The 23,394-nt window shown below is 40.3% G+C and overlaps 2 protein-coding genes across 8 annotated transcripts in view; one reads left to right on the top strand and one right to left on the bottom strand.

Annotated features, from left to right (window-relative positions):
- The window catches only part of celf5 (CUGBP Elav-like family member 5), a 47,450-nt gene extending 33,819 nt beyond the window's left edge, over positions 1–13,631 (top strand). For 2 of the 5 annotated variants that reach the window (XM_062959853.1, XM_062959856.1), the window contains exons 8-13: positions 1,499–1,648; positions 3,198–3,260; positions 3,461–3,577; positions 3,670–3,813; positions 5,239–5,370; positions 7,040–13,631. In XM_062959853.1, coding sequence (XP_062815923.1) covers positions 1,499–1,648; positions 3,198–3,260; positions 3,461–3,577; positions 3,670–3,813; positions 5,239–5,366 — 602 coding nt within the window. In that variant the 3' untranslated portion in view covers positions 5,367–5,370; positions 7,040–13,631. Of the gene's footprint in view, positions 1–1,498; positions 1,649–3,197; positions 3,261–3,460; positions 3,578–3,669; positions 3,814–5,238; positions 5,371–6,478 lie in introns of all 5 variants that reach the window. The other 3 variants (XR_010000175.1, XM_062959855.1, XM_062959854.1) reach the window with 3 other exon arrangements.
- Position 13,632: 1 nt separating this feature from the next.
- On the bottom strand, positions 13,633–23,344 carry hsd11b1l (hydroxysteroid 11-beta dehydrogenase 1 like). Of its 3 annotated transcripts, XR_010000176.1 has the most exons (9): positions 22,973–23,321; positions 20,649–20,761; positions 20,419–20,549; positions 17,531–17,642; positions 17,361–17,452; positions 16,828–16,921; positions 15,384–15,549; positions 14,513–15,254; positions 13,633–14,450 (listed from the first exon to the last, which is right to left on the bottom strand). XR_010000176.1 is itself a non-coding variant. In XM_062959857.1 (8 exons), exons 2-8 carry the CDS (start codon positions 20,731–20,733, stop codon positions 15,062–15,064), a joined length of 873 nt encoding a protein of 290 aa, XP_062815927.1. In that variant the 5' UTR covers positions 20,734–20,761; positions 23,233–23,344; the 3' UTR covers positions 13,633–15,061. The 3 variants fall into 3 exon arrangements, 2 of the variants coding, with proteins under 2 accessions (XP_062815927.1, XP_008120779.2); XM_062959857.1 differs by having other exon boundaries at positions 13,633–15,254; positions 23,233–23,344; XM_008122572.2 differs by having other exon boundaries at positions 13,633–15,254.
- Between the last annotated feature and the right edge of the window lie 50 nt (positions 23,345–23,394).

Genomic DNA, 23,394 nt, shown 5'->3' on the forward strand with positions numbered 1-23,394 from the left:
AAATAAAGTCCAAAATTTAGAGGACAAGGAAAAGCTGTTTTCCCCCCAGCTGCTAGTCTATATATATAAATGTAATGTGCGTAATTCCCATGGAGTAAACAACAAAACCACTGAACCAAATCACACCACATTTGGCCACAAAAGACATAGTCATCCAAACTATGTCTTTCAATAAAAAAAAAAAATCTAGAAAAATAAAGTTCAAATTAGAGGACCAGGAAAAGCCGTTTTCTCCCCAGCTGCTAATCTATCTATCTATCTATCTATCTATCTATCTATCTATCTATCTATCTATCTATCTATCTATCTATCTATCTATATAATGTATATATAATGTATATGGGTATTATATATTATTATATTATACTATACGACTATATTGCAATATTATTAGTAATATTACATCTATATCTTCTATATATATAAAAGAGTTATGGCATCACGGCAGCGGACAAAACAACAAAAGTAAACACCCCACAACCTCAAAAATTGACAGCACAACCCCTCATCCATGCCTCTAGGTTGATACAACAAAAAGAAAAGAAAAATAAAGTCCTAATTAGAGGGAGAGGAATAATTGTTTTTATCCAATTGCTGCCAGTTAGAAGGCCAAGCTCTGCTCACTAGGTCTCCTAGCAACCCACTCAGCCCAGGGGACCCTTTACCTTAACTACCACCAATTCCTCAATACTTTATTTCCCATACCACCATACTTTGCCACAGCAACGCGTGGCCGGGCACAGCTAGTATATACAGTAGAGTCTCACTTATCCAAGCCTCGCTTATCCAAGCCTCTGGATAATCCAAGCCATTTTTGTAGTCAATGTTTTCAATATATTGTGATATTTTGGTGATAAATTAATAAATACAGTAATTACAACATAACATTACTGTGAATTGAACTACGTTTTCTGTCAAATTTGTTGTATAACATGATGTTTTGGTGCTTAATTTGTAAAATCATAACCTAATTTGATGTTTAATAGGCTTTTCCTTAATCCCGCTTTATTATCTAAGATATTCGCTTATCCAAGCTTCTGCCGGCCCGTTTAGCTTGGATAAGTGAGACTCTACTGTGTGTGTGTGTGTGTGTGTGTGTATATATATAAAATTTTGTAATGTGCATTTTTCCCATGGAGTAAACAACAAAACCACTGAACCAAATTACACCAAATTTGGCCACAAAAGACATAGTCATCCCATCTATGTCTTTCAGTAAAAAAAACCCTAGAAAAATAAAGTCCAAATTATAGAGGACGAGGAAGAGCCGTTCTCCCCCTGGCTGCCAGTCAGAAGGGTAGGCCCCGCCCCCTTTGGGCCTTGCTCTTTTTGTGTCCTAGCAACCTCCTCAGTTGTGTTCCTCAATACTTTATTTCCCATACACAGATTACATACCACCACACTTTGCCACAGCAACACGTGGCTGGGCACTGCTAGTAAAATATAAAAAAGACAAACCAAACAAACCCATAACATGGGCTTCTTTCCACCGCTTTAGGTTTACACTCGCCCTCCCTGCTGGGCAGCACTGCTGTCCCGGGGCTGGTGGCCCCCATCGCTAACAGCTTTGCCGGCGTGGTTCCCATTCCCAGCAGCCACCACCCCAGCCTGGAGGCCGTCTACGCCAACGGGCTGGTGCCCTGCGCAGGTAACGGGGACTACAAGTTCCATCATTCTCATTCTGATGACTCTGTTCGACTTTGCAAGGGAAGGGCTCCGGGGTGTCGTCTTCTCCCCTTCTCACAGCACAGCAAGGGACTTCAACTCCCAGCATCCCTGACCATTGACTTAGGCAGCTGAGGCTTCTGGGAGCTGAAGTCCAGAATCACTGAGTCAGAGGGAAGTTGTGAAAGGGGGAAGTTTGGCTATCTAGTGCAGCGGTCCTCACACTTTTTAAGACTGTTGGGTGGCCGGACTACGATGAAATAGTCCAAAATTAGGATTGTTGTTGTTGTGTGTCTTCAAGTCGTTTCAGACTTAGGTCAAGTCTAAAGTTTAGGACAGTGGCCAGGTCAATGATCTTGGAGGGACTTAGTTTGGAGACCCCTGATGTAGACGATCTCATAAGACCATACGTAAGCAAAGAGGCCTCCAAAGAACATCTAGATGGTCTCATAAGACCATAGGTAAGCAAAGAGACCTCCAAAGACCATCTAGATGGTCTCCTAAGACCATAGGTAAGCAAAGAGACCTCCAAAGACCATCTAGACGGTCTCATAAGGCCGTAGCTAAGCAAAGAGATCTCCAAAGACCATCTAGATGGTTTCATAAGACCATAGATAAGCAAAGAGACCTCCAAAGACCATCTAGATGGTTTCATAAGACCATCAATAAGCAAAGAGACCTCCAAAGACCATCTAGATGGTCTCATAAGACCATAGGTAAGCAAAGAGACCTCCAAAGACCATCTAGATGGTCTCCTAAGACCATAGGTAAGCAAAGAGACCTCCAAAGACCATCTAGACGGTCTCATAAGGCCGTAGATAAGCAAAGAGACCTCCAAAGACCATCTAGATGGTTTCATAAGACCATAGATAAGCAAAGAGACCTCCAAAGACCATCTAGATGGTTTCATAAGACCATAGATAAGCAAAGAGACCTCCAAAGACCATCTAGATGGTTTCATAAGACCATAGATAAGCAAAGAGACCTCCAAAGACCATCTAGATGGTTTCATAAGACCATAGATAAGCAAAGAGACCTCCAAAGACCAGGTAGACTTAGGTCAACCTTAAGTCTAAAGTTTAGGACAGGGGCCAGGTCAATGACCTTGGAGGGCCGCATCCGGACCGCGGGTCTTAGTTTGGACACCCCTGATCTAATGTTACGAGTTCTAAGGGGAGATAAGGATCTCGACAAACAATTGATGGGAAGTTTAAAATTTCTATTAATAACAAATATTACGATTATATTTAAAAAATAGTTCCGTGTTTAACATAGTTTTTTGTAAAGGAGTAGGGCAACCAGGAGTAAGAACCAACAGACAAGGAGTGTAAGCTTCGAATAAGAACAGTTATTATCACTAGTATACATAGATTTTTCACTTTTATAATAATAATAATAATAATAATAATAATAATAATAATAATAATAATAATAATAATGGATGAGGGACAGACCCCTTCTCCTCCTCCCTCTGAGATGATGATGATGATGATGATGAAGCATTTCCTCAATGCCCGTCTCCTTTGTTTTAGCTCAGAATCCGTCGGTAGGAGAGGCGCTCCATCCAGCCTTTACCGGAGTCCAGCAATACGCAGGTATCTTTGTCACTCTTAGTAATATACTTTATTTATATTCCGCTCTATCTCCCCGAGAGGACTCAGGGCGGATTACAGAACACATATACGGCCAACGTTCAATGCTGTGATACAATTAACAGCACAGACAATACACAAACAGAGGTAAAGGCTTTCCCCATCTTTTCTATCTTGGCTGTTTTCCTGTCTCATTGTTGCAGCTGTCTACCCGGCGACGGCCATCACTCCGGTAGCTCAGGCCATCCCTCAACCTCTTCCCATTATTCAGCAACAGCAGCAGCAGCAACAACAACCACAACAACAACAACAACGAGAAGGTCAGTCACTTCCCTTGATTGAGACACTATCGAATTGGTCTTTTCCGCCGCTGCGTCACACTGTTGACTTAATACGCTCAATTCTAACCCAGGTCCGGAAGGCTGCAACCTCTTCATCTACCACCTCCCGCAAGAGTTTGGCGACAACGAGCTGATGCAGATGTTCCTTCCCTTTGGGAACATCATCTCCTCCAAAGTGTTCATGGACCGAGCCACGAACCAGAGTAAATGTTTCGGTGAGTGGATCCACAGAGGAAGGACGTGGTACCCCTTTATGCAAGGAATTTACCATCTTACTTGTGTTAAAATAATATATATTATTAATAATATATAATGCTCATATATATCTATATATATAAAAGAGTGATGGCATCACGGCAGCGGACAAAACAACAAAAGTAAACACCCCACAGCCTCAAAAATTGACAGCACAACCCCTCATCCATGCCTCTAGGTTGATACAACAAAAAGAAAAGAAAAAGTCCTAATTAGAGGGAGAGGAATAATTGTTTTTATCCAATTGCTGCCAGTTAGAAGGCCAAGCTCCGCTCACTTGGTCTCCTAGCAACCCACTCAGCCCAGGGGACCCTTTACCTTAACTACCACCAATTCCTCAGTACTTTATTTCCCATACCACCATACTTCGCCACAGCAACGCGTGGCCGGGCACAGCTAGTAATATTATAATATATTGTATATACATATAATATTGATAATAATATTATGATGTAATACAATAAAGTAATAATAATAATGCACTATTAGAATTGTATATTTATATTACACTAGCTGTGCCCAGCCACGCGTTGCTGTGGCAAAGTGTGGTGTTATGGGAAATAAAGTATTGAAGAACACAACTTGCTAGGACACAAAGTGAGGCCTAAAGGGGATGGGGCCTACCCTTCTGACTGGCAGCCAGGGGGAGAACGGCTCTTCCTCATCCTCTATAATTTGGACTTTATTTTATAGTTTTTTTTATTGAAACACATAGATCGGATGACTATGTCTTTTGTGGCCAAATTATGTGTGATTTGGTCCAGTGGTTTTGTTGTTTACTCCATGGGAAAAATGCGCATTACAATTTTATAAGGGTAGGCGGGGCCTACCCTTCTAACTGGCAGCCAGGGGGAGAATGGCTCTTCCTCGTCCTCTATAATTTGGACTTTATTTTTTATAGTTTTTTTTATTGAAACACATTGATTGGATGTCTATGTCTTTTGTGGCCAAATTTGGTGTGATTTGGTTCAGTGGTTTTGCTGTTTACTCCATGGGAAAAACGCACATTACAATTTTATATATATAGATGTAATATTACTAATAATATTGCAATATAGTCGTATAGTACAATTTAATAATAAATAATGCTCACATAGTGTTTATATTGTGCTATACTAATAATATAATATATTGTATGTATATATAACTTGTAAGCCGCCCTGAGTCCCCTTCGAGGTGAGAAGGGTGGGATATAAATGGCGCTAATAAATAATAAATAAATAAATAAATAAATAAATAAAATGAAAATGAAAAATATCTGGCTACCAGTATAAAAAAAACTAATAATATATACATAGTAATGATAATAATAAATAAATAAATAAATAAATAAATAAATAAAAGCATCCCATTCTTCTCCATTCTTCTCTTCCTCCCCGTTGCAGGTTTTGTGAGTTTCGACAACCCCTCCAGTGCCCAGACCGCCATCCAAGCGATGAACGGGTTCCAGATCGGCATGAAAAGGTTAAAAGTCCAGCTGAAGCGGCCCAAGGACGCCGGTCATCCCTACTGACCAGGTTCGTAGGATCAACGGAATTGGGATTTTCCGTTATTTGGACTTTATTTTTCTAGGTTTTTTGATTGAAAGACGTAGATGGGATGACTATGTCTTTTGTGGCCAAATTTGGTGTGATTTGGTCCAGTGGTTTGGTTGTTTACTCCATGGGAAAAACACACATTACATTTATATATAGATACTAGCTGTGCCCAGCCACGCGTTGCTGTGGCAAAGTGGTGGTTGTATTGGTTAAAAATTGTTGTGTAATTTTTATTTGACTTTATTTGCATTTTTATTAATTTTATTGTAAGTTATACTTTTATTTATTATATTTTATTATTTTCTTGTATTATTTTTAGTTATTTTCTGTTATTATAGTATTTTATTGTATCAATTTTTAGTGTTTTTTATTATTTTTATTGGGTTGCTAGGAGACCAAGTGGGTGGAGCTTAGCCTTCAAACTGGCAGCAATTGGATAAAAACTATTATTCCTCTCCCCGTTATTAGGACTTTATTTTTCTTTTCTTTTTGTTGTATCAACCTAGAGGCGTGGATGATGGGTTGTGTTGTCAAATTTCGAGGTTGGGGGGCCTGTAGTTTTGTTGTTTTGTGGGTCGCCATGATGCCATCACTCTTTTATATATATAGATAGACTAGCAGCTGGGGGGGAAACGGCTTTTCCTGGTCCTCTAATTTGGACTTTATTTTTCTTTTTTTAAAAAAATAATTTTTATTAAGTATTTTTGCATACCGGTTTAAAATAGTGGGGTTCAAAAATGGGAGAGGGGAGTAGGGGGGTAGGGATGAGAGGGTGGGGCTGGGTGCGAGGATATAGAAGAGGGGGGGAGGAAAAAGGGGAAAGGAAGAGAAACAAAAACAGAGGGGGTGGGTTTTAGGAGGGGGGAGGGGGAGGGGGCTAGAGAGAGGTTTGGGAAAGTCGTTTGAGTCTTTGGATGTCAGAGAGTAGTCCCGTTGTGGTGTCGGCTATTCCATGGGTAACTGTCCCTTTGGATGGGGGGGTCCGTTTGCCTCCTGAAGTGACTTATTGTATTGCTAGATTTGTATATTTCTGTTTGTTCTTATGTGTTCTGTTTGTTTCCTTATGTATTCTTCAAATGTTGACCAGTCGGTTTCTTTTATTGGTTGTCCATGGTGTTTCTTCATCAGGAAGGTTAGTCTGTCCATGGTCTTTATTTCCCATACTTTTAATAGACTTTATTTTTCTAGGTGTTTTTTTAGTGAAAGACATAGTTTGGATGACTATGTCTTTTGTGGCCAAATTTGGTGTGATTTGGTTCAGTGGTTTTGTTGTTTACTCCATGGGAATTACGCAAATTTATATATAGATATATGTAATATTTTCCTCCTCATTTCTCTTACTTTTATATTCCTTGTCGTTTCTATTGTCTTTACAACTTGTCTCATCTGTTCAACCATTTCAAAGTTTCCTTCTTGAGCAGTAATGGCATGATCGTCAACATAGATGAAACTCTCTGTCCCTTTTGTCAGTGGCTGATCATTTGTGTAAATATTAAACTTTGATGAAGCAAACGTGCTCCCCTGAGGCAGGCCATTCTTCTGTTCTCGCCATCTTCTTTTCTGACTCTCGAACTCAACAAAAAAGCTCCTGTTTTGTAGCAGGTCGTTCTCTTATTTGACTGATGTTTTTCGGTGTTTTCCTCTCCAGGCGAAGACGGGCGACGCTCCACAAGTTCTTTTTTTTTTTCAAGAAAGAGATCCCAAGGAAAAGGGTTGGACAATGATCCTCGCCATCAAGTTCGGGATCCCGTTTTGCGGCCCTCGTCCGTGGGAAAACTGGTGTATATATAGAACGCGAAAGAGAGAGAGATGGGGATATATAAATCGATATCACTCTATATATTTTTTTTAAACCGCGGGGGAAAAAAAAAGAAAACCACGAACATCGCGCTGCGACCAAACCTTTTTATCCTTCCTTCTTGCTGCGGAAAAAAGAAGCGGGACCATTTCCGAACCATTGCGCCTGATTTTCGGAACGAGAGAGACACGAGAGTGGCTCGGGATCGAAACGGGGAGGAGCGCTTTCTCCTCTTTTTTTTGTTGGGAAGGAATGGCAGACGAGGGAAGTCGAGTGCCTTTGGGCCGCCACCATTCCCCCCTTCGAGACAGAGATATATATTCTGGACCCGAAATGGCTGATCACACTGCCTCGGAAACCTTTGGCAACCCCGACGTTTTCCGGCTCCGGACGACTCCAACCAGTATGCAACGGATATATGTGTATGTATATCTCTTCTCTCTATATCTTTTATTACCTATACGACGCAGCACAAAAACAAATCGGACAGCTTTGCACGGCCAAAGGTCGGAACGGGATCCTCGCCAATGTCAGGGTTGTCAAGGTCATAGGAAAGCCTTCGACAATTCGCCAACATCCCCTATTTCCTCGCCTAGGCCTTCTTTCTCAACGGGACTGGACCCAAAGCTTCTCGGGAGCGAGTCTCCGCTGTCGAATGAATGCAGTTTAAGCCCCACGGCTCGAGCCGTCACTTTGGCTTTTTTCGGGCCAAACTGCATTGTGTCGACAATGCAGACGCAGTTGAGGTTGCTCACAGACCCTGTTGATAGACTTAAGCCTGAATCCTGTTCTTACACTCATTGGTTATGGGCCCACTCTTCCCATCGATGTGTCCAAGGAGCGAAAACAATCCTGGCCCGTCTCCCGATTACCTTTTGTGGCCGAAAAGGCCTTCCAATGTAAACACATCGGTATGTCGGACCCACATCTTGGCTTTTTGGGAGTTTTTTCCGTCACCGCTTTCGGATCTGATCCTCGTGATCCTCAGGGCTTCACTCCGAAGGATGAAATGTCATTCATTTCTGTGACAGCCCTAAAGTTTTGTCCCTTCTCTCTCCTTGCCTCCATCCTTTGGGATCATAATAATAATAACAATAATAATAATAATCCCAAAGGAGAAGAAGAATCTCAAAGGATGAAAATAATAATAATCAACAACAATAATATACTTTATTTATATTCCACTCTATCTCCCCGAGGGGACTCAGGGCAGATTACAGAACCCACAGACGGTAAACATTCAATTCCGATATACAATTAACAAGGACAGATAATACATAAACAGAGGTAAAGGCTTTCCCCATCTTTTTCCATTTCCGGTATCTGGAGGCTGTGCTGGTGCTCAGTCTTCCGTGCCGAGGAGTTTTGTTTTCCTCGCTATCAAATCGCAGGCGTGTCCTTATGGGCGCCTTTTATTAGCTCCCTGCTTAAAGCAGTACCTATTTATCTACTCACATTTGTTTTCGATCTGCTCGGGGCAGGGAGCTGGGGCTGACGGCGGGTGCTCACCCCGACCTGGGTGAACTGCCAGCTTTTCGATCGATAGCTTAGCGGCTTAACCTGAGCTAAGCCCGGCCCTAACAACATCAACCAGCCTAAGGATGATAATAATAACAATAATAATCCCAAAGGATGATAATAATAATAATAATAATAATTATTATTATTATTATTATTATTATTATTATTATTATTATTACCGTAGACACTTGGGAAGTGTCTGATGTGTGATCCAATACAACAGCCAGCAGAGTGTCTGCTGTGGACTCATCTTGTTGTGTTTCTATTATTATTATTATTATTACTATCCTAGACACTTGGGAATCACACGTCGGACACTTCCCAAGTTTCTAGGATAATAATAATAATTATAATTATTATTATTATCCTAGAAACTTGGGAAGTGTCCGACGTGTGATCCAATACAACAGCCAACAGAGTGTCTGCTGTGGACTCAACTTGTTGTGTTTCTAATAATAATAATAATAATAATAATAATAATAATAATAATAATCCCAAAGGATGATAATCATCATGATACCAAAGGATGATACTAAGAATCATAAACCCAAGGGTTATTGTTGTTGTTCATAATATAATTCCGAAGGCGGAGAGGGAGAAAACTTTAAGACCCTCATGGAAATTTATTTATTTACGATATTTATACCCCGCTCTTTTCACCCAGAACACACATAAGGCAAAACTGCAATGCCGGTTGTACAACTAACAAGGATAGACAACACAAACAGAGGCAAAGGCATCCAAGTCTTTCCCATCTTATTTCCGGCATCTTTCATGCCAAGGAGGTGCCTTTATTACCGCCTCGCTAAAAGCAGTACCTATTTATCTACTTGCATTTCTGCTAGGTGGGCAGGTGAGCTGAGGCTGATGGTGGGTGCTCACCCCCAACCCGGGCACGAACTGCCGACCTTTCGATCGGCAGGATTTTTCTGCAGCACAGACATTTCTACCTTTGGAGTGAAGTCACGAGTGAAATTATAATGACAAATGACAATAATAACCCTAAAAGATAATCATGACAACAATGACAATCCCAGATTACTATCATCATCATCATCATCATCCTTTATTATTATTATTATTATTATTATTATTGATTATTATGGATTATTATCCTCTGGGTTATTATTATAATTATACATACTTTGGAATTATTATTATCCTCCTCCTTTTGGATGATGATGATGCTGATTATCCTTTGGGGTTATTATTATTATTATTATACATACTTTGGTATTATTATTATCCTCCTCCTCCTTTTGGATGATGATGATGATGATGATTGTCCTTTGAGGTTATTATTATTATTATACATACTTTGGAATTATTATTATCCTCCTCCTTCTGGGTTATTATTATTATTATTATTATTATTATCATCATCATCACCATCCTTTGAGGTTATTATTATACATACTTTGGGATTATTATTATCATCTTCCTCCTTTTGGATGATGACAATGATGATGATGATGATTATCCTTTGGGGTTATTATTATTATTATTATTATTATTATTATTATTATCATCATCATCATCATCATCCTTTGGGGTTATTATTATACATACTTTGGGATTATTATCATCTTCCTCCTTTTGGATGATGATGATGATGATTATTATTATTATTATCCTCTGGGGTTATTGTTATTGTTATACATACTTTGGGATTATTATTATTATCATCCTCCTCCTTTTGGATGATGATGATGATGATTATTATTATTATTATTATTATTATCCTTTGGGGTTATTACTATTATCATCCTTTTGGATTATTATTATTATTAGCCTTTGGGATTATTATTATCATCATCATCCTCCTTTTGGGTTATTATTATTATTATCATCATCATCATCCTTTGGGGTTATTATTATTATTATTATACATACTTTGGGATTATTATTATTATTATTATTATCCTCATCCTTTGGGGTTATTATTATTATTATACATACTTTGGGATTATTATTATTATTATCCTCATCCTTTTGGGTTATTATTATTATTATTATTATTATTATTATTATTATTATTATTATTATTATTCTTTTGGATAATAGCCCATCCTCTTCCTCCATCGAAAGCCAAGGTCTGACCAAAAAGAGGATAAATAGCGGGACGCAACCTTCCATCGGAAACCACGCTCCGTTCGGACTCTATACTTCAAACATTCCTGTTGTGTCTGTGTTTGTGTGTGTGAGAAAAGACGAGTGTTGTGTGTGTTGGGGTTGATGGGAGTTGTAGTCCAACAAACCTTGCCGGGAAGCCTCTCCCTCCGAGTCGAGGGACAAACAATTCGGACATTTCGAGACATGGTTATTTCTTAACCCATTGAGTTTCATTTCCTTACTGGTTTTTTAGTTCTCGAGACCTTAAAACAGAGGATAATGGGTTCCTGTTGTCGGGAAACAGCACAAAAATCAGATTAATTCCCCCAAATGTTCCAGGAATGTTCCTGGTCGAGATCAGAAATGGGAATATATATATAATTATGCAAAACCCCGCTTCTTATAAGGGCAAAACAACCTATGCAACCAATCTGTAAGTTATGGTTTTATTGGACTGTCAGTTTGGTTTTATTTTTGGGAAAATATTATTTGTATTATTTTACAATTTATTATTGCTTACATTGTGCTGTCGGAGGTTTTCATGGCGGGAATCACTGGGTTGCTGTGAGTTTTCCGGGCGATTTGTGGGTGAAACGTCAGGAGAGAATGCTTCTGGGACATGGCCAGAAAACTCACAGCAACCCAGTGATTCTGGCCATGAAAGCCTTCGACAACACAATAATAATAATGATGGTGTTGGGACATTGGCAAAGTGGCAAAATAATAAAATAATAATAATGACGTTGGGACATTGGTAAAATAATAATCAATAGAATAATAATAATGACATTGGCACATTGGTTAAGAATAATAATAGTAATGATGGGTTTCCCCCCTGTTTTTTTCCCCCCTGGGCTTTTCTTAAGTCTCGTTGGGTTATTGAAGCTTGATTTAATAATAATAATAATAATAATAATAATAATAATAATAATAATAATACCTACTACTACTTTATTTTTATATCCCAACCTGAGTCCCTTTGGGGAGATGGTGGCGGGATATAAAAATAAAGTTGTTGTTATTATTATTATTATTATTATTATTATTATTATTATTGAAACAAAGACATAGTATGACACAGCAAACGAGATCCATATGCTGGATTTCGTATCACAAAATAACAAGTCTATTATTATTATTAATATTATTATTATTAGTGACACAAAGACATAGTATGACACAGCAAACAAGATTTATATGCTGGATTTCATATCACAAAATCACAAGTCTATTATTATTATTATTATTATTATTATTATTATTATTATTAGAGACACAAAGACATAGTATGACACAGCAAACGAGATCTATATGCTGGATTTCGTATCACAAGTTGAACACTATTATTATTATTATTATTATTATTATTATTATTATTATTATTATTGATACAAAGACACAGTAAACGAGATCTATGTGCTGGATTTCGTATCACAAAATCACAAGTTATTATTATTATTATTATTAGTGACACAAAGACACAGCAAACGAGATCCATATGCTGGATTTCGTATCACAGAATCACGTCTATTATTATTAGTATTATTATTATTATTATTATTATTATTGACACAAAGACATAGTATGAGACAGCAAACGAGATCTATATGCTGGATTTCGTATCACAAAATCGTAAGTCTATTATTATTATTATTATTATTATTATTATTGACACAGAGACATAGTATGACACAGCAAACGACATCTATATACTGGATTTCGTATCACAAGTTGAACACTATTATTATTATTATTATTATTATTATTATTATTATTGACACAACGACATAGTATGACACAGCAAATGAGATCTATATGCTGGATTTCGTATCACAGAATCACAAGCCTATTATTATTATTATTATTATTATTATTATTATTGACACAAAGACACAGCAAACGAGATCTATATGCTGGATTTCGTATCACAAAATCACAAGTCTATTATTATTATTATTATTATTATTATTGACACAAAGACATAGTATGACACAGCAAACGAGATCTATATGCTGGATTTCGTATCACAAAATCACAAGTATTATTATTATTATGATTATTATTATTATTAGTGACGCAAAGACAGCATGACACAGCAAACGAGATATATATGCTGGATTTCATATTATTGTTATTATTATTGACACAACGACATTGTATGACACAGCAAACGAGATATTATTATTATTATTATTATTATTATTATTATTATTATTATTATTATTATTATTATTACCAAAGTGTTTGTACATCCCAGATTTGGAGAAATAGCAAGTTGTTTGATCTCAAGGAAGAGAGAGGCTTCCCTCCAAACCAGCACTAATGGGTTGTGCATCTACACTGTCGAATTAATGCGGTTTAGCACCACTTTGGCTGCTACAGAACGGTGGGAAAGCTGCGTTAATTCGTCGGTGTGGACAGTGGATGGATGTGTGGTGAATCGTGGTGTGAGTGGCTTGTGCGGCTGTGTCTTTCCTCCGAAAAAGTCCACGTTTACAAACGGTGTAAATACAGGTGTTTTTTGATACTTACCTTGTCGATTTCCGTCCGTGATTTGTACCATTGTCGTTACGATTTCTGCGAATGGAGTACTTTCATGACGGCCGAACCTTCCTTTTTTTGAACTTGAAAAACAGATGACAGATATATATATATATATATACACACACACCAATCTATATATATCTATCTTAATTCCTCGCACCCATGACTCTTGACCCCCCCCCCCCCCATATCCTGACACTTACACTCGGAAAGAATTCAAAACACTGACTCCAGTGGAAACAGAATAAAAAAGCACACTTCTCCACTTTCCGCTCTCATTTTTTAATTTTTTTTACTTGTGAATATTATGGGTTTCGGGTTTGTGGACTCTCGGTTAAACAGAACTCTCAAGCAACCAGCAATCATAATTTTAAATAAAACTTGGTGGCCCTTGCGGGTCTCTTCTGATGCTGATTCTTATAGCCCTATTTCTCTCTATGGAGTTGGGTGGCCCTCTGTTGGGAGGGATCGAATGGTGTCTTCCTGCATTGATGGGGTTGGACTGAGTGGCCCTTGGAGAGCCTTCCAGCTCTAGGATTCTATCGCTCTATAGCCCTGTTTCCCCATGAATCTGCTCGTGTCTTGTTAGTTGGATGGCCATCTGTCGGGAGGGATCGAATGGTGTCTTCCTGCATTGATTGGGGTTGGACTAGGTGGCCCTTGGCCATACCTCCAACTCTAGGATTCTATCACTCTATAGCCCTGTTTCTTCTTCGTGGTGTCTGTGAAATCGCTATGAGATTGGATGGCCCTCTGTCGGGAGGGATCGAATGGTGTCTTCCTGCATTGATGGGGTTGGATTGGGTGGCCCTTGGAGACCCTTCCAGCTCTAGGATTCTATCGCTCTATAGCCCTGTTTCCCCACGAATCTGCTTGTGTCTTGTTAGTTGGATGGCCCTCTGTCGGGAGGGATTGAATGGTGTCTTCCTGCTTTGATGGGGTTGGATTGGGTGGCTCTTGGAGACCCTTCCAGCTCACTCTATAGCCCTGTTTCTTCTTCGTGGTCTCTGTGAAATCGCATCTCGATTTCCTGCACCCGTCGGGAGGGATCGAATGGTGTCTTCTGACATTCATGGGGTTGTTTCTGGAAGTCCCTTGGGATCTATAGGATTCTATAAATTTATACCCGTATTTCTCCCCATTGACCTGCGCATGGCTATGAGGTTGGATGGCGGGAGGGATCGAATTGTGTCTTTTTTATTGATAGACCCCAAGTCTGACCCCATTTGCCTCCATGAACCTGCCCATGCCTATGGAGTTGGATGGCCATCTGTTGGGAGGGATCGGATGGTGTCTTTTTTATTGATAGACCCCAAGTCTGACCCCATTTGCCTCCATGAACCTGCCCATGCCTATGGGGTTGGATGGCCATCTGTTGGGAGGGATCGAATGGTGTCTTCCTACATTCATGGGGTTGTTTCTGGAAGTCCCTTGGGATCTTTTATAGCTGTAATTCTCTCCATTGACCTGTGCATGGCTATGAGGTTGGATGGTCCTCTGTCGGGAGGAATCGAATTGTGTCTTCCTACATTCTTGGGATTGTTTCTGGGGGTCCCTTGGGATCTATAGGATTCTATAATTTTATAGCTGTAATTCTCTCCATTGACCTGCGCATGGCTATGAAGTTGGATGGTCCTCTGTTAGGAGGGATCGGATGGTGTCTTCCTACATTGAGGGGAGGGTTTTTCTTTGGTTCTAGGCACTGGGGGGCGGGTAGACGTAGGCACCGCGGATCATGGCGTCCCTTTGTGCGGGGAAGAAGTCCCGGACCAGGAACAAGATTCGCACCGTCCAGGGATAGAAGACCTCCTGGGCCCGGATGGCGCCGCCTTTCACGATGGTCAGCGCGGCTTCCGAAGCCGGAGCAGCCGTCATGGCCACCTTGCCCCTGGGACACAACAAGCACAAGGAAGGCCACGATGACTAGATGGATCTTGAGTCTCTTCCAAATCTAGGATTCTATCTTAGTGGGCTGGACTAGATGGCCCTTGGTTGTCCCTATCTGCCCGAAACTCACTGCGTTTTGCTGATGGCCGACTCGGTGTCGATGAGGCCCAGGAAGCAGAGGGTGATGCTGATCTCTTTCTGCTGCATCACCAGCTCGTGGCGCAAGGAGCCAAAGAAGCCCTCCAGGGCAAACTTGGTGGCCGAGTAGGGAGCCACAAAGGGGGTGGACACTCTACCTGGGAGGGAAAAAAATACCACTTTGCTTAGACCTTCCGCTGTGAAGCAATTCAAGAAGGTTGAGAGAAAGTGACCGGAGAGCCATGTCTCCATCTTTGGAGGAAGGAAGTCCTATTGAGGACGAGACAACAACAACAACAACCTGCTTTGATTGAAGTCAAAAATCAGAAACTCCTCAAAGCACAGCAGACAAAGAATCGGTACAAGAAAACCGCACTACAAACTAGAGCAGAATCTGTATAATAAAACCATACTACAAACTAGAGCAGAATCAGTACAAGAAAACCGCACTACAAACTAGAGCAGAATCAGTACAAGAAAACCGCACTACAAACTAGAGCAGAATCAGTACAAGACAACCGCACTACAAACTAGAGCAGAATCAGTACAAGAAAACCGCACTACAAACTAGAGCAGAATCAGTACAAGAAAACCGCACTACAAACTAGAGCAGAATCAGTACAAGAAAACCGCACTACAAACTAGAGCAGAATCAGTACAAGAAAACCGCACTACAAACTAGAGCAGAATCAGTACAAGAAAACCGCACTACAAACTAGAGCAGAATCAGTACAAGAAAACCGCACTACAAACTAGAGCAGAATCAGTACAAGAAAACCGCACTACAAACTAGAGCAGAATCAGTACAAGAAAACCGCACTACAAACTAGAGCAGAATCAGTACAAGAAAACCGCACTACAAACTAGAGCAGAATCAGTACAAGAAAACCGCACTACAAACTAGAGCAGAATCAGTACAAGAAAACCGCACTACAAACTAGAGCAGAATCAGTACAAGAAAACCGCACTACAAACTAGAGCAGAATCAGTACAAGAAAACCGCACTACAAACTAGAGCAGAATCAGTACAAGAAAACCGCACTACAAACTAGAGCAGAATCAGTACAAGACAACCGCACTACAAACTAGAGCAGAATCAGTACAAGACAACCGCACTACAAACTAGAGCAGAATCAGTACAAGAAAACCGCACTACAAACTAGAGCAGAATCAGTACAAGAAAACCGCACTACAAACTAGAGCAGAATCAGTACAAGAAAACCGCACTACAAACTAGAGCTGAATCAGTACAAGAAAACCGCATTACAAACTAGAGCAGAATAAGTACAAGAAAACCGCACTACAAACTAGAGCTGACAGCTGGCACAACAAAGCATGGCATGGGCAGTTCCTTGACAAAATTGAAGGAAAAGCGGATAAGGAGAAGACCTGGCTATGGCTCTGGGAGCAGTAGTTTCCCAAGGGCACTCACTCACCTGCCAGGGAGGAGACCACCACTAGCGAGCCCTTGCTCTCCGCCAAGGCAGGGAGAGCCGCCGAGGCGAGGGCCACGTAGCTGAAGAAGTTCACCTGGAAGGGAGGAGAATATTATAATCAAATAATGATAATAATAATATATTTATTTATTATTTATTTATTAGTGACATTTATATCCCGCCCTTCTCACCCCGAAGGGGACTCGGGGCGCCCTGCAAGTTATATGTACATACAATTTATTATATCATTAGCAAAGCACAATATAAGCATTATATATTACTATATGATTGATTGATTGATTGATTGATATTACTATATTGTCCTATACCACTATATTGCAATAGTATTAGTAATATATGTAGTATATAATATACAATTAAAACAGTGTATTATTATAATATTGTATTACATTATAATGACATTCTCAATATTATATGTATAGACAATATATTATATTATTAGTATAGAATAATATTTGTAATATATATTACTATATTGTTAGCAGAAGGGGGTTGGACTGGATAAGCCGCACCTGCATGAGCCAACGCAGATGGTCCACGTCTCCGGCCCACATCTCAAAAGGTGATGCGCCGATATGGTTGAGGACCACAAAATCCAGACCCCCTAAAAAAAAAAAAAGTACGGCACTTTAATACCACTATGTTATCCTGGGAGATGTAGTTTTGGGGTTTGGGGACCCACCGAGTTGCTCCGAGGCGAAACGGACCAGCTTTTCTGGCTCGGTGGGAGAAGCCATATCTGCGACGAAGTAGACGGCCTTCTTGGCACCCAACTCCAGACATTTGGCCATCACCTGGACCAAAGGAAAAGGAACAACCACCATTCATGGACGTCTTCAACCAGGAGTCCAACCACGAGCAATGTTCTTAGTACTCTAGAACCCAACCCAACCAGGTATTGATAATCATGGGGGTCCTACAACCCAATCCAACCAGGTATCAATATCCACAGGAGCCTAGAACCCAACCCAAATAGATTTTGGTATCAATTGGTGCTCTAGAACCCAACTCAACCAGATATTGGTATTCATGGGGACCCTAGAACCCAATCCAACCAGGTATCAATATCCACAGGAGCCTAGAACCCAACTCAAATGGATTTTGGTATCAATTGGGGCTCTAGAACCCAACCAGGTATTGATATTCATGGGGGTCCTACAACCCAATCCAACCAGGCATCAATATCCACAGGAGCCTAGAACCCAACCCAAATAGATTTTGGTATCAATTGGTGCTCTAGAACCCAACTCAACCAGATATTGGTATTCATGGGGACCCTAGAACCCAATCCAACCAGGTATCAATATCCACAGGAGCCTAGAACCCAACTCAAATGGATTTTGGTATCAATTGGGGCTCTAGAACCCAACCAGGTATTGATATTCATGGGGGTCCTACAACCCAATCCAACCAGGCATCAATATCCACAGGAGCCTAGAACCCAACCCAAATAGATTTTGGTATCAATTGGTGCTCTAGAACCCAACTCAACCAGATATTGGTATTCATGGGGACCCTAGAACCCAATCCAACCAGGTATCAATATCCACAGGAGCCTAGAACCCAACTCAAATGGATTTTGGTATCAATTGGGGCTCTAGAACCCAACCAGGTATTGATATTCATGGGGGTCCTACAACCCAATCCAACCAGGCATCAATATCCACAGGAGCCTAGAACCCAACCCAAATAGATTTTGGTATCAATTGGTGCTCTAGAACCCAACTCAACCAGATATTGGTATTCATGGGGACCCTAGAACCCAATCCAACCAGGTATCAATATCCACAGGAGCCTAGAACCCAACTCAAATGGATTTTGGTATCAATTGGGGCTCTAGAACCCAACCAGGTATTGATATTCATGGGGGTCCTACAACCCAATCCAACCAGGCATCAATATCCACAGGAGCCTAGAACCCAACCCAAATAGATTTTGGTATCAATTGGGGCTCTAGAACCCAACTCGACCAGGTATTGATATCCATGGGGGTCCATGTATCAATATCCACAGGAGCCTAGAACCCAACCCAACCAGATATTGGTATTCATGGGAACCCTAGAACGCAATCCAACCAGATATTGGTATTTGTGGGGGTCTTAGAACCCAATCCAACCAGGTATCAATATCCACAGGAGCCTAGAACCCAACTCCCAACAAATTTTGGTATCATTTGGGGCTCTAGAACCCAACCCAATGAGATATTGGTATTCATGGGAACCCTAGAACGCAATCCAACCAGATATTGGTATTTGTGGGGGTCTTAGAACCCAATCCAACCTGGTATCAATATCCACAGGAGCCTAGAACCCAACCCAAATAGATTTTGGTATCAGTTGGTGCTCTAGAACCCAATCCAACCAGATATCAATATCCACGGGAGCCTAGAACCCAACCCAAATAGATTTTGGTATCAGTTGGTGCTCTAGAACCCAATCCAACCAGATATCAATATCCACGGGAGCCTAGAACCCAACCCAAATAGATTTTGGTATCAGTTGGTGCTCTAGAACCCAATCCAACCAGATATCAATATCCACAGGAGCTTAGAACCCAACCCAAATAGATTTTGGTATCAATTAGTGCTCTAGAACCCAATCCAACCAGATATCAATATCCACAGGAGCCTAGAACCCAACCCAAATAGATTTTGGTATCAATTGGTGCTCTAGAACCCAATCCAACCAGATATTGGGATTCATGGGGGGTCCTACAACCCAATCCAACCAAGTATCAATATCCACAGGAGCCTAGAACCCAACCCAAATAGATTTTGGTATCAATTGGTGCTCTAGAACCCAATCCAACCAGATACTGGGATTCATGGGGGTCCTACAACCCAATCCAACCAGGTATCAATATCCACAGGAGCCTAGAACCCAACTCATATAGATTTTGGTATCAATTGGGGCTCTAGCACCCAACCCAATGAGATATTGGTATTCATGGGAACCCTAGAATGCAATCCAACCAGATATTGGTATTTGTGGGGGTCTTAGAACCCAATCCAACCAGGTATCAATATCCACAGGAGCCCAAATAGATTTTGGTATCAATTGGGGCTCTAGAACCCAACCCAACCAGATATTGGTATTTATAGGAACCCTAGAACCTTATCCAACCAGATATTGGTATTCATGGGGGTCCTGGAACCAAATCCAACCAGATATCAATATCCACAGGAGCCTAGAACCCAACTCAAATAAATTTTGGTATCAATTATGGCTCTAGAACCCAATCCAGCCAAGTATCAATACCCACAGGAACCTAGAACCCAACTCAAAATAGATTTTGGTATCAATTGGGGCTCTAGAACTCAATCCCAACTAGATATTGGAGGTCCAGGAATCAAACCCAATCAGAACCAGAAATTAATATCAATAGGGTCCCTAGAACTAAGACCATCCAGCCATTGCTATCCATGGGGTATCCTAGAACCCAATGCAAACATATTAACATCCAAGTTAGTTCTAGATCACAAATTGGTATCCTTGGGGGACCTAGAACCAGATATTGGTAGAACTCAACCCAAGCTCCCATCCCAGACTTTGAATCTGGATGTGTCCTCACTTTCTGCAGCACGGCCTCCCTCCGGGCGGTGAGGACAATTTGCGCCCCGAACCGGGCGTAGTGGTAGGCCATTTGTTCCCCGATCCCATCGCTGGCGCCGGTCAAGAGAACCCGGGCCCCGGAAAGGCTGCCTGGGAGAGAAAAAGAGAAATACGGCCATCGTTGGGTCCTAGAGTTGGCAGGGAACCCGGACGGGAAGGGGACACCCTCAGTTCCTCTGCAGCTCCTACCTGGCTCGAAGGTGTCTCTCCAGGAGAAGGCCACCCAAAGGGCTGCGATGCCCAGGACCAAGAGCAGAAGCCCGGCGGCCCTCATTTTCTGTCTCTCAAATAGAAGTTCAAGGCTGGAAAGGGAGGCAAAGTTCAGGAACGGAAGATCAGATGATACAAAAGGGAGGGTGCCGCCCATGCCCTGCGTGCCAAGAGGGCATGAGTTTGGGCAGGGCGATAGGTCCTCAACTGGGAAGATCGCCAAAAGGAGCCTCACATGATGTGGCTTGGAAATAGTGTACACCCATAGAATACAGTCTGACTGTAGGATACGAGTCTACATGATCATAGAATGCATTGAGCTGCATTGTAAGAATCTACACTGGCCATATAATGTATTGAACTATATTATAGGACTCTACACTGGCCACAGAATGCATTGAATTACATTATTATTATTATTATTATTATTATTATTATTATTATTATTATTATTATTATTATTATTATTATTATTGGAATCTACACTGACCATATCATGCATTGAGCTGCATTATAGGAATCTACACCAGCCATATAATGGATTGAACTACATTATTATTATTATTACAGTAGAGTCTCACTTATCCAAGCTAAATGGGCCGGCAGAAGCTTGGATAAGCGAATATCTTGGATAACAAGGAGGGATTAAGGAAAAGCCTATTAAACATCAAATTAGATTATGATTTTACAAATTAAGCACCAAAACTTCATGTTATACAACAAATTTGGCAGAAAACGTAGTTCAATACACAGTAATGTTATGTTGTAATTACTGTATTTACAAATTTAGCACCAAAATATCACGATATATTGAAACCATTGACTACAAAAATGGCTTGGATTATCCAGAGGCTTGGATAAGAGAGGCTTGGATTAGTGAGACTCTACTGTATTATTATTATTATTATTGACATATTATTAATGTCGACATTACACAACGACATTGTATGACACAGCAAACAAGATAGATATGCTGGATTTCGTTTCACAAAATCACAAGTCAAACACTTCCCAAGTGTCTAGGACTGAGTGATGTATTTTCGGATGATGCGTGCAGATCCCAGTAGGGTGGCCTTTTGCGTTTATTATTATTATTATTGGAATCTACATTGGCCATATCATGTATTGAGCTGCATTATAGGACTCTACACCAGTCGTAGAATGCACTGAACTACATTATTACTATTATTATTATTATTGGAATCTACACTGACTATATCATGTATTGAGATGCATTATAGGACTCTATATTGACCATAGAATGCATTGAGCTGCATTATTATTATTATTATTATTATTATTATTATTATTATTATTATTATTATTGGAATCTACACTGACCACATCCTGTATTGAGATGCATTATAGGACTCTATACATACCATAGAATACACTGAGCTGCATTATAGGACTCTCTACTGACCATAGAATGCACTGAACTACATAATCATCATCATCATCATCATCATCATCATCATCATCATTATTATTATTATTATTATTATTATTGGAATCTACACCGACCACATCCTGTATTGAGATGCATTATAGGACTCTATACATACCATAGAATGCACTGAGCTGCATTATAGAACTCTCTACTGACCATAGAATGCATTGAACTACATCATCATCATCATCATCATCATTATTATTATTATTATTATTGGAATCTACACTGACCATATCCTGTATTGAGATGCATTATAGGACTCTATACATACCATAGAATGCACTGAGCTGCATTATAGGACTCTCTACTGACCATAGAATGCATTGAACTACATCATCATCATCATTATTATTATTATTGGAATCTACACTGACCACATCCTGTATTGAGATGCATTATAGGACTCTATACATACCATAGAATGCACTGAGCCGCATTATAGGACTCTCTACTGACCATAGAATGCATTGAACTACATCATCATTATTATTATTATTATTATTATTATTATTATTGGAATCTACACTGACCACATCATGTATTGAGATGCATTACAGAACTCTATACTGGCCATATAATGTATTGAACTACAAAATAATAATAATAATAATAATAATAATAATAATAATAACAACAACAACAAGAATTTACACTGACCACATCATGTATTGAACTACAACAACAACAACAACAACATAATAATAATAATAGGAATCTACACTGACCATATGATGTATTGAGTTGCATTATAGACCTCTATACTGACCATAGAAGGCATTGAGCTGCATTACAGGACCTACACTTACCATAGAATGCATTGAACTGTACAATAGAAGACTACTACACTCACCATAGAATGCATTAGAGGAGTCTATACTGAATTATTTGGCAGTGTAGATCCGTCCCAGGATCCCATGTATGGCCTTAAGGCTTCGGTTTACAAAAAAACAAGCCCTACAAGTTGTCCCAGGAAGACTGGCACGACCTTAAATGTGGCGCGACCTTAAGGAGGTAAAGAACGCCCTACAGGGTGAGGAAAAACATATGATCCAGTTGGCGCATGCGCACAGGAACCCGCCCGCGCATGCGCACAGCGGTCCCATTGGTTACCGTTGTAACGAGAAACAAACTAAGAAGCCTCCATATTTTGAGGAAACGTTGCCTGCGAGGCTCCTCGTTCTACACTAATTCGGTTTCGTTTATTCCGCATTAAGTTCCGTTTCCTATCGTTGGTTAAAAAGACGAGAAAAAGGTCGCGTTTCTCTCAGGAAC

This window comes from Anolis carolinensis, unplaced genomic scaffold (genome assembly GCF_035594765.1).
Source record: "Anolis carolinensis isolate JA03-04 unplaced genomic scaffold, rAnoCar3.1.pri scaffold_7, whole genome shotgun sequence".
Taxonomy (NCBI): Eukaryota; Metazoa; Chordata; class Lepidosauria; order Squamata; family Dactyloidae; genus Anolis; species Anolis carolinensis.